Source organism: Anolis carolinensis, chromosome 2, assembly GCF_035594765.1.
Source record: "Anolis carolinensis isolate JA03-04 chromosome 2, rAnoCar3.1.pri, whole genome shotgun sequence".
In the NCBI taxonomy this organism is placed as follows: domain Eukaryota; kingdom Metazoa; phylum Chordata; class Lepidosauria; order Squamata; family Dactyloidae; genus Anolis; species Anolis carolinensis.
Window position 1 is genome coordinate 250,955,525 of NC_085842.1, and position 12,528 is coordinate 250,968,052.

Below are 12,528 nucleotides of genomic sequence, written 5' to 3' on the forward strand. Positions count from 1 at the left end.
TCAGCCCTGACGAGAGCCAATTCTCGCGAGCCTTAGCCTGGCGGAGCTCGGGCCTTGAGTTCACTTTGGCGCCTAAAACAAAAGGGGAGGAAACGGAGGGACGCCAAACGAGCCTCTTCCAGGACAGTATGTTGGGGCCGAGCTTCGCCATGGGGGGAGGGAGAGGCCTAGGCCCCGTCCACACTCACCACTGGACGCAGTTTCAAACCGGGATTGGACAAAGTGCTTTTGCTGTGCAGATGATTACATAGAAAACAATATGAGGCCTGGGTGGGGATGACTCAGGCCCCTTCCACACAGCTGAATAAAATCCCACATTATCTGCTTTGAACTGGCAATGTGGACTCTAATATCTCAGTTCAAAGAGGATATTGTCGGATTCTCTGCCTTGATATTCTGGATTGTATCGCTGTGTGGAAGGGCCCTCAGGCCTCACCTACACTGCCATATCCAGTTTCTGAATTCACATTATCTGAACCGGATTATACGGCAGTGTGGATTTATATAATCCAGTTCAAAGCAGATAATTTGTATTCAGACACTGGATTATACAACAGTGTGGACCCTGGGCCCTTCCACAATGTGGTTTTTATACAGATGTGTGGAAGGGGCCCCAGGGCTTGTTTTTTCCATTGACCTGGGGTGCGGCTACACTGGAATTAATGCAGTTTGATACCATTTGCCTCAACTGAATCCTGGGAGTTGCAGTTTTGCAAGGTCTTTACCTTCCTCCATCCAAGAGACCAGGGTTTGATAGCATAGGGCCTTTCCACACAGCCCTATATGTATCCCAGAATATCAAGGCAGAAAATCCCACATTATCTGAGTGTGTACTCAGATAACCCAGTTCAAAGCAGATATTCTGGGATTTTCTGCCTTGATATTCTGGGATATAGGGCTGTGTGGGAAGGCCCCCAGCGGCAGGCCCTTCTACACTGCTATATAGTGCAGTTTGAACTGCATTATAATGGACAGCATAGACCAGGTGTTCGGCGATTTGAATCCGGGGAGCAGGGTGAGCTCCCACTGTCAGCCCCAGCTAACCTAGCAGTTCGAAAACATGCAAATGTGAGTAGATCAATAGGTACCGCTTCAGCGGGATGGTAATGGCATTTCATGCAGTCATGCCGGCCACATGACCTTTGAGATGTCTACGGACAACCCTGGCTCTTCCGTTTAAAAAGGAGATGAACATCAACTCCCCAAAGTTGGACATGACTAGGCTTAATGTCAGCGAGAAACCTTTACCTTTACCTTACAATGTAGATCTAGCCACATGCCCCATCTACACTGCTTTATAGTGCAGTTTGAACTGCATTATAATGGACAGTGTGGACCAGGCATGGGCAACTTTGGCCATCCACGAGTTCTGGACTTCAGCTCCCAAACACCTGGAGGGTTGAAGTTTACCCATGCCTAGTGTCGAGTCATTAATGCAGATTGAATTGAATTAGATAAGTTAACACTTCTATATAACCCAGGGCCCTTCCAGACAAGTGCTATATCCCAGGACCTGATCCCAGGTTTTCTGTTTTAAACTGGATTATATGAGTCCGCACTGCCAGATAATCTGGGATAAACAGAAAACCCTTAAACTGCCACAGCTCAATGCTGTGGAATCATGGGACTTGTAGTTTTGCCAAGGTCTTTAGTCTTCTCTGGCAGAGTGCAAGCTCCTCGCCGAACTACAACCTATGTTATTTCTTCCTCTGGTACCAAAGTTTCTGCTAAAGAAGTAAAACCCAGGAACATGAGGCATACTTGTATTACTGTCACATCACTGCATTGCTTTTCCTATTCTAGAAATGTAAAACTTTGTTATTGAGCTGGCAATTTTGCTGCCGCCTCTAATTTGGGGAAATGCACATTTCAGTGTTATTTTCCATTGGGGAAACTGAAGAGAGTTGCTAGAACTTCCCATTAGACAACATCTATCTTCAGGAGTTTGTAATATCAGATGATAAGATATCAGACAGTGACATAAGATAGAGATACAGTGGTGCCTTCTTAAAGAGGTAAACCTGATGCCAACTTTAATGGCCTTTTGGTACAGAAACGAGCAGTATCAACACTGCCATATAATGCAGTTTGGAACTGCATTATTTGGTCAGTGTAGGCCGATATAATGTTGTTTAATTGCCTTATATGGCAGTGTAGATACAGTATAAGCCCTGGAGATGCAAGTGGTCAGTGACTATAAGTGGCTTCATTGAATGTTGTAGTACACCCTTTTAAAACTATTAAACTGTGTATTATATTAATATTGCTGTATACTTTAGGATATTTTTCTGCGAATGGTGGGATATACCGTAAATAGATGTAAATAAAATAGCACATCTTCTATCTGACATTAACATCAGAAACTGTATTATATCCTGTGTTATATGTCTTTTGCTTGAGAAAGCTGTATTGAGATATGCATAGTAGGGAATTCGTAATAAACATGCCTTAAAGCAATATGTGAAAGAGAGATTGTTCAGCTGCAAGAGATGAAAGAATGTTGCAATCCTGCAGATGTTGTCTCATAACAGGTTTTGTCAGCCCTTTGTAAAGAACGCTGGGAGATGCTTCCCCCAAAATATAGGCAACAGCATAATTCCCATCCGAATTGTTGCATTTCCGTAGTAGAATACACCCTCCTTATCCATTGATTCAATATTCACCATTTTAGTTAACCTATGTTGTTAAAAAAGTGTTCATAGGCTCCTCAAGGTGCAGTACGGTTCTATGATATGTTTCCAGCCAAGTATAGTAAAAATATAGGGTTTGCTATTATCCATGGATTTTAGGCATCCACAGAAGTAAAAATATCCCTTGCAGATACCAGAGTTGTGTTGTATAGGAAAAGTAATGTGATGTGACAGTAATCCAGTAGACAGTGCTGAAACAGGTTGCCTCTCAGTTACTGTCTTGTATGTTACTAATGTTTTCCTATATTAGCTGGCAACTGCCAGATTACTTGGTTAGTTTATCACTTGGGTTGTAGCTTTGAATAAACATTTGTCACAATTTGTAGAGCAATTTATTTTTCTGATGAGTTTCTATAAGCAATAACTTGTTTAAATATGTCAAGTACATGTTCACGCTTAGTCAGATGCCATTCTATTTATTTTCAGGGCATTCACAAATTTCCCCATTACCACAAAAGAAAATGACCACATCATCTCTTGCAGTAAGAGTGGAAACCTGGCTATCATCTACATGGCATGTGAAGGTCCCAGAGCGTTGGATAGAAGCTTGCATTGATTGGATTCAACAAGAAAATGGTGGTTTACATTTGGCCCAGGCTTCTCTTAATAAGCAGGTTTTTGAGCAGTGGCTTCTAACAGATCTCAGGGATCTTGAACATCCTATTCTTCCTGATTGCATTTTGAACGATCCAAAAGGAGAACTGAATGGCTTTTATTCCATACAAATAGATTCACTTGTTGACGTCAGCCAGCCTGCCTATTCCCAATTGCAAAAGTTGAGAGGGAAGAATACTACAAATGAGGAAATTACTAACAATACACAAGGAACTTTGAGGCCCTGGGAGGCGAAGCCTTCTCGAATGCTGATGTTGCAACTGACCGATGGTGTACATCACATTCAAGCTATGGAATACCATCCTGTCCCTGTTCTCCATTGCGATCTCCCTCCAGGGACAAAGGTCATGATACAAGGGAAGGTTGTGTATCGTTTAGGTGTCCTCCTGCTGAAACCAGAAAACGTGAAATTATTGGGAGGTGAAGTGGATGGTCTCATGAAAGAAAATGGTAGAGAAAGAATTCTTCTTAGACTTCTTGAGAAAGAAGATGAAAACGTCCCAAGTGCTGTTGCATCAAATACTAGAGAGTTTGTGGTTCCGCAACCTCATGATGAAGTTGGCCAAAGTCTGGGTCCTTCTGATGAAGAGCTTCTGGCGAGTCTTGAAGAAAATGATGAATTAATGTTCAGCGAGGCACCTGTTGAAAGTGGATATTGCAGCAGAGGTACAAGTTTAAATTCTGCCACATATTCTCTCCCTGCTAACACAGCAAACTCCTTGCAGCAAGACCCTATGGCATACAATACAGGGCCTGAAGAACAAAACATGGAAGGAGACTTTGATGACTTTCCATTAGATGACGATTTGTTTTTGTTAGAGGAGATCCAGCAAGAAGAGAAACATGTTCTGGCTACTAGCAAAGAGAGCCAGCGACCAGGAGAAAAGAAACACAGAGAAGGAAGGATGGAAGATGTATCTGAAGGAGGTTTTTCTGCAAAACATAATGTGAAACTCACCCAGGATTTGGATGATTGCTTTGAAAACAAGCTTTTTCAGGAGAGAAATAGTAAAGGCAATGATGTGTCATCCAGCATTTCTAACAACAGAATAACAAGCAGTAATACAGAATTTGAACTCTCTTCTGACTGTGTACAGATCTGCAAAATAAACAACAAATACCCTGCAATTGGTTTGGATTCTCCTCCTTTTACATATTTATCATTGCTATTAAGTAGTAAGCCCAAGGATATTACAGCTGTGAAAATTAAAGCATTTATAGTCACTCTTTCTGGAAGTCTAACAAGCAGTGGTGGTTTCTGGAGTGTTGCAGCAAAAATATCTGATGGCACTGCTTATTTGGACGTTGATTTTGCTGATGAGATTTTAACAAGCTTGATTGGGTTTTCAGTACCCGAAATGAAAGAGTTACGAAAAGATCCTGTCAATTCCTCAAAGCTTAAGGAGGGCTTGCAGAATTGCCAGAGAGAACTAATAGACCTCTGCTGCCTGATGACCATTGAATTTAATCCCTCCCAGACAAAAGCAAGAGTAGTGATTCTGCAAGATATTAATGCAAATGATGTGGAAAATCTAAAAAGGCGCTTACAGACGTAACATTGACTTTTTTATTGTAATCCTACAAAAAGTTTGCATTGAAATATATGGCTGTGATATCTTACAATGTTTTAATAATTTCTGCTACTTTCTATATCCAAGATTCATGCATGATTTAACATGGTTTTTTGTGTCTGTTTCTTAATACTTCCTTAAAATCTCAGCAAAGTAAGTTTCAGAAATAAATGGGAAACATGCCATGAGTTTTACAACTTGAAGTTTTACATTCCTGATGATTTTACAACTTTGAATTACTGACAATAGGATGAAGTCTAAACAGTTAAAACAAGGGTGTTAGAGGTAGTGTATATGTACTATGTTTTCATACTGCATTTGAAGAATTTTTGTCATGGTATTTGCAATTATGCATTTTGAAAATAATGAAAATAAATGAAACTATTTTTAAACATAGTAGATTGATATCTCTACCTCAGAAATGCAAATGCTATTCAAACCTACTCAGTTGTTTATGTGATTTTATTCTATGTATTTATTTATACCTTCAAAGTATTTAAAAAATACCAAGCAGGCAGTTAAGTTTCAAAAAAAATTCTTCACAGGGAAATTGATGTTTTCATGAATTTCTGATAGTACTATGTCAGTTAGCATTAGCCAACGCAAGAATGAATGTTGGCGGAATCCTGCCACATTTTAATTTTTCTGTGGTTTGCAATTATTTTAAAAATGCATATTTGTTAAAAATAAGTCCTGTGGAACTCATTGGGTGCATGCAGATATTAGACCAAAGGCTGAGATTGCAGTCTTGTACCACTTACTTGGAGTGAACTCCGTGACTTGGTATGACTAGGATTTTCTCCTTTATAAAATGAAATGCAGTAAAGATACATTAATTTCATCTCCACATAGAAAACATTAAAAGTCAATGTGTGTAAATATATAAAGTTGGAACAACAGACTTGACTTCTAATTTCAAGAATATATACCTCATCTGATTGTATTGATTGAAATACAGCAATAAAAGGCAGAGTCCCCAGTTCTCTCAGCATAAATCACATGATGGAATTCGGCTCTGAATCCATCCGCTTTCAACCTAGACATTGCAAGTCCTGATGCCAAACCCCCATACTTTGTGGAATGATGATGATACCTGGATCCAATCCAGCAGCTGTCACCATTCAGAGTGCCTAAACGCCTCATTGAAAATCCTTTGGAAATCGTTCAGATAGAAATACCACATCCCTAATTAAGAGTTGAATAATATACTGTAAACTGAAGCAAGCGGTTCTTTTAAAATTAAGAGAGAGAAATATGGAATTGCTCTCTGATTTGTAATACTAATTTAATAATGGAGTATGAAATAAAATGATGATGAAGTTTTACAGATACTGTAGTATGACAAAGTAATAGTTTCTACTTGATCTGCAGTTTTGACATGAAGTGGGTATGTATGTATCTTGATTTTTGATCTTTCTGAAGATGGAGTATCTTAGATTTTTGTTTTGAAAAAATACTTAATTGAAAATAATGGCTGCCACATATTTGCAATAACTGAACAAGTTAAACTTAGATAATGAGTTTAAAAGACTCCTGGGGGAATAGATACAATATCGCCAAAAGAAAAGCAAGTATATTTTGTAGCAATTAAAAGAAAGCATTTTGAATGCATATAATGAATCATTGTAGTGACAAGTTAATGATGTGCTAGAGTAGCTTATTAGTTGGTGAAGTGCTTTAACACGTCTAGTTGGAGTAGTTGGCCTTAAAGGTGTACACTGAAATGTGGATGAACATACCCAATTATATTCTTCTTTAAAAAATGGAACAAAACTATTTGAACCAAAGCATTAGAAGAGGCTTAGTGCTAAACAAAATAAAGGGCTGGGAAGCAGGGGATAAAGAGCATATGTATTTGCATTATACAGCTTTATGCAGACAAAACAAGACACAGTTGTGAACTATATTAGGAATGACAGGCTTCACCGATCATGAGTTACTTGAATCTAATACTAAAGCAGATGTGTTCAGATCAGTAACTGTGATGTCTCATGGGCCTTGTAGTCCCGTTCCTAGTACTATTGTGGCAGACGAGGAGGAAAACATGGGATTTCCACCGGTTCTGCTTGAATCGGAGCCTCTCCACCTGGAGGATGTTTGTCCTCAGGAAGTTAACCAAACAAGCCTTGGGCAGAATTCTCCCCCGTTTTCCCAAAAGGACAATTATAATAGAGATAGAGGAGTCAGGGAGGCAAATCGCCGGAGTCTCAGAATTGCAGCCAAACAATTAGCTGATTAGGTCTGCTTCCCTTGGGAAATTCTAAGGAGTCATGCATCTGGATAGAGTTGGGTTTCGCTTCTTGTTCTCCAGGGAAAGTGTTCTGTTGGCGGGAAAACAAGACCCTATATAGGGGTTTTGCCGCAAGGGGAACCTTGCGGAGTCAATTGTTCAGCTTGAGGAGAGAGATCGTGTGTGGACTTCGTAACCCCAGTTCCTTGTTTCCCGGATCAAGTTTCCAGCCTTGCCTTGTTTCACGGACTTCCTTGGACTTTGTTCATGCTTCATGTTTGCCTCGTTCAAGTCTTTGATCTAGCCAAGAATCAAGTTTATTTTCCAGTCTTGTTGTCAAGCTACATTGGACTTTAAAGACTCTGTCATTTCCCCACACTTTGCTTGGCAAAGTGTGTGTTTCGGTCAAGTGGATTAAAACTTTGGACTCTAATATCTTATATTGGACAATACATTTCTGGACTATATTTGACCTCATCTGAAAGGTCTGCTTCTGAACTTTATTCTTCACTTGTTTTTATTGACTTTATATATTTCTTTAATAAAGATATTAGATAGATTCTGGCCTCTGTGTAAGGTTATTGGTGCTCTGCAGCCTGGGTCCTGACAGTAACACTGACAATAATTCAGAACTGATTTTAAATCCTATTATTGCAAAGGATAAACTCCCATGATTCCATGATATTAAGCCATGGCAGTTAAAGTGGTGTCCAACTGCATTATTTCTCCAGTGTAGATGTACCCTAAATCTGGATTTAATCCAGAGAAGGGAGACTTCAGGCTATATTTGAATCCCATGTTTTGAGACTCCCAATTTTTTAACAATATAAAAAAACCTATGGCTCTGTCTGAGAATATGGAATGAAACTTTCCAATGTCTACAGGCTACTTTAGTCTCAAGAGAGACCTCTTTTAAATTATGAAATTACTTCTGTTTTATTTTCTTCTTCCAAAAAAGCTCAGGTCAGGAGAAACACGGTGAAACTCCTCCTTGGAAGTTCCAAAGGAGCATCTTCTGCATTTGTTCTTGCTACTCTTTTGTCCACTAGGAATGAGGTGTCATAGACAGAGGGGTTATGATCTTTTGCCTTTATTTCCTGCTTGTTTTTGCCTCTGCTTTTAGCTACCAGTAAAAAAAAATCACGTTGCGAATATGTAGATAATATTTGGTTCAGTCAGAGTTACTTAAGTGACTGCCCTCTTGTAAAAGAAAAAAACTAGCCTGGAGTAGCATGTCCCTTTCTTCCCATTTCTTTGATGAGGGAGGACATGCTACACTATGTCTCCCTTCCATCATTGTTTTAGAAAATTCAGACTATTTCTATCCATGGGTGTACAGTCAGCCCTCTGTATCCGTAGATTTGGTGTCCATGGATTCATCCAGCCACATCTTGAAAATATTTGTTAAATTCCAAAAAGCAAACCTTAATTGATGTAAAACTAGCAGATCTTTCATTCCAGTAATCATCCCCTATGATCCATCCTCTAACAGGGTTGTGGGGCCAGTTCAATGAGAGAGAAGTTAATGTAGATAGGAGAATACAAAGGGATTTTGTAGCACCTTTGAGACTACCCAGTGAATAGATTTGGTAGCATAAGCTTCTGTAGACTACAGACCTTATCACATTGGGATATACTCTATTTCTGAGATTCTTTGAATGCAATTCCAAATAGGTTCTGTCACATAGCTTTTGACCCATCTGTTGCAGAAATGGAGTAATTGCACACACAGAATTCTAGTAATGTTTTTTGATGTAATATGGTTCTGAGATATTGCTTTTACGTGTGATCATAAAATCAGTGTGTATCCCATCAGCTAGAATCTCGTGAGAATCGTAGTTCAAGATTTCCAGACTATATCACTGTGCAATATTGGGAGGGGGGATAAAAATCTGATGTAGCACGGCATTCAGACGGATAGGGAGGAGCCAGCCTTCCATGGTGTGATGAGTCAAAGTGCAGTATTTTCATATTATAAGAATTTGGTGTCATGGGGTCACTATACATCCTGTCTGAATACAGTATGAATCCAATCCTTTAAAAAATGGGATGCATACTGAGATAAATGGAGTATATCCCTATGATAAGGTCCTAAATTTACTTCTTCATATGCTACAATTTTGTTTCTCTCAGTTTCAAAAGTGATATAAAGACCCCTTTCAAACTGATATTCCAGACTAACATGACTATTCTGTCCCCATAGACATGTGTTGTAAGGCAATGATTGCTGTTTTGGGGGGAAAAAATGATGTGGATTCCAGGACTTGTTCCAGTAGATAATGGAGCTGGATGGAATGACCACAACAAAGGGACTGCTGAGATTATAAGGCCTGTGGAATGTAATCAGGAAGGCGAAACACACTGGAGGAAAGCCCAAAGAAAGTATGATGAGGAACTTCAAAGTCTTTGGGACTTATCACAGAGACAGTAAGTGCTCAATTTTCCATGTGTTTGAGAAGAACTAAAACAGCTAGGGATGCATGACTTGCATTGCAATAAACTTGCAGATCCTAGATAGCCTGTAAACTGTATCTAATTGTTATTTATTGTATATGTTCCCTTTCTCCCAGAGTTGAACCCAAGGCAGCTTCCAAAATTAATTAAGCAGGTGATAATAAGAAAAGTTAAGGCAGATGAGAATATCAGAACTCATTTTGATTGTATAATGGACATGTATCAAAATTAGTCTGATAAGAGAAGTAGAGGTGAAAGAGTTATAACATTAAGCATTTTTGATAGTTTTCCAGCAATATACACCCCGGGTGTTAATACCTCTGTTGTGGGAGAGGGGATCACATCAAATAAAATTGATTCATAGTTTGAAGAACATTACTGTGAAACACCATTAGAGAGATAAAGAGAAAGAAGAAAAAGCCTTTGTAGCTAATGGCAAAAGGCACTGCAAATGTTTCAAGGAAAGCAAAAAATATTATATGAGTTACCAGAGACTAGAAGCTCAGCACCTTTTCTAATTGAGAACCAATATATTGTCAGATTCTGGAAGTTAGCAAACTTTGTATTCATAATAATTTGGTATAAGGTGCATTACATGTGATTTTCCACAGGAACACATTCTCTATTACTTTGTGAAAAACACTTAACAGCTCCTGTTTCAGGCTTGGTCTCTTCTGTTAAGGATGCAAATTTGTTTGTGATTGAAATTTCAAACACAGAGGGAGACTGCGGTGAAATAGTTATTTAATTTTCTTTGTTCAGAGCTGGGTTGACAGATTGTCTTTGTAGGTGAGTTGGTGCTTTCCCTCCTTTTTGTCATGATTGTGACTGGGCAAAGCAGACCTTTCTCTTGCACCCAGCAACAAGGCTCTTTGTTTGTATGATGAGTTCCTAATTCCCAAGGAGAGCATTGGTATAATACTTATGGGCAACAAAGCTCCTTTCAAGCAGTGGTTTACTGCTCCTACATAGTGCAAAGCAAGTAGTTATTAAGCAATAGCTCTGCATATTTAAAAGTTACCAATAAAATGTTAAAACTATAGAACGATTAGTAAAAGACTATCGATAAAGGTAAAGGTTTTCCCCTGACATTAAGTCTAGTCATGTTCGACTTTGGGGGTTGGTGCTCATTTCCATTTCTAAGCCGAAGAGCCAGTATTGTCCGCAGACGCCTTCAAGGTCATGTGGCTGGCATGACTGCATGGAGCACCGTTACCTTCCTGCCAGAGTGGTACCAAAAGACTCTAAAACAGTGAAATTACTGAGTATAGAACAATAAAGATTAGCTGATAAAATCAAACAAGCTGCAGAGATCCCAATAGAACTATCACATTTATTGTCTCCTTACAGCTCCAAGATGTTATTTCTGTACACAAACTACAAAATATAAAATAACATATATGGGCTCAAGCAAGCTGCCAGAGCCTGGGTTGAGAAGGGTTTCCTCAAGGAAAATATGACCCCCTGCCAGTATAGCAGATTCAGAGATGGGTTTGCATCTACGATTGATGCTCTGATTCTCTGCTATGAAGAACAGCAAGACAATGATGAAATTATCAGAAATTATCAGAGATCTGAACTAGAAAAATAGTGGTGAAATGGGTGAGAGATATCATGTACTATCTTGGGGCTTAGAAACAAACTAAAAGACATATTGGGATGTGTAAACCAATGGAAACTGATTTTCTGAAATATGGAAACAGCATTTACCGCATAACAACTTGTACAGGACAGCAGTTGGAAAGCTCTTATATGGTGACAAGACCAGACATTGCTGCTGATGTTGTCAGCACACCTATCCAAAGGAACTGGAATGCATTCAGAAGACTGGCAAGAAACCTGAAAGAGACAGCACTCCTGAGACAGCACAGCTGTCAGCAAACAACTACACACCGAGGAGATATGTGAACACAGACTGGATTGGAGAACAGGAAGACTGCAAGTTTGTTTCAAAGGAGGGGCAGCTATCTGTTGGTGTAGCCAAAATCAAGGGACTGTTGCACTATCGTCCACAGGAGCAGAGTTATAGGTCAGAGGCTTGCAGAAAGCATGCATGGCTTCAGAATACTGTGGACTCTCCAGATCCCAATGGTTGGTGGCAACATGAGTGCAGAACTGCAATTTTATAGGTAGGATGTGTTGATCCTTGCTAAGTGGAAATTGCAGATCCAGAGCCCATGGATCAAGGAGGGCCCACTGTATATGAGCCGAAGCCTGTATGAGGACAATCAGAGTTGTATTCAGCTGCCCAAGACTAAATAAAACACAAAGCCAAGGAGAAAACACGTTAACACAAAGCCACAATATGTGCAAAATGTTCAAGATCAAAGAAATAAAGTTGAATTACTGTCCTATGGAAGAGATGTGAACAGTCCAAGCCATTACTTAGGGCCCTTCTACACATGTAGCAAAACCTGAAAGTAACTGGGATAAAAGGGGATGGGGTGGCTAAACATTTGAAGAAAGTGCAGGCAGAATCGGACTAACAGCTGAAAAGCATGTGTTTAAAAGGTGTACTTAAAACCCAGTTCTGCCCCAAAATTGTGCACCTTTGCATGACTGTATATTCATGAAGTCATGGAAAACATGCGACTTCCTTCCCATCCTCTTTTGTGGACTGCTACAGCACATGACACGCTCCATGCAGTCATGCCGGCCACATGACCTTGGAGGTGTCTATAGACAACACCGGCTCTTCGGCTTAGAAATGGAGATGAGCACCAACCCCCAGAGTCAGAAATGACTGGACTTAACATCAGGGGAAACCTTTACCTTTATCTTTACCTTACAGAACACATGTTTTAAAAGCTTGAAACAGCTGATTGAGCTATCAAAAAATGGAGCCACTGGTGGCTTAAGGGAAGCACAATTGGAAATCAATTAGAAATCTCTGCAACCATTCCTTTCTTTCTTGTAATATTAAACAGAGCTTGAATTAACAGTTGGGTGAAGAAAGAGATAAGAAATC

The 12,528-nt window shown here is 39.5% G+C and overlaps 1 protein-coding gene across 1 annotated transcript; it reads left to right on the top strand.

The window, feature by feature from the left end:
• Positions 1–2: 2 nt before the first annotated feature.
• rmi1 (RecQ mediated genome instability 1) lies at positions 3–7,665 on the top strand. The gene is made up of 2 exons (XM_003216520.4): positions 3–126; positions 3,117–7,665. Exon 2 carries the CDS (start codon positions 3,152–3,154, stop codon positions 4,859–4,861), a length of 1,710 nt encoding a protein of 569 aa, XP_003216568.2. The 5' UTR covers positions 3–126; positions 3,117–3,151; the 3' UTR covers positions 4,862–7,665.
• The last annotated feature ends 4,863 nt before the right edge of the window (positions 7,666–12,528 follow it).

Bases quoted from the DNA above. Each gene is read 5' to 3' on its own strand.
- rmi1 (XM_003216520.4), top strand. From the start codon at position 3,152: ATGACCACATCATCTCTTGCAGTAAGAGTGGAAACCTGGCTATCATCT.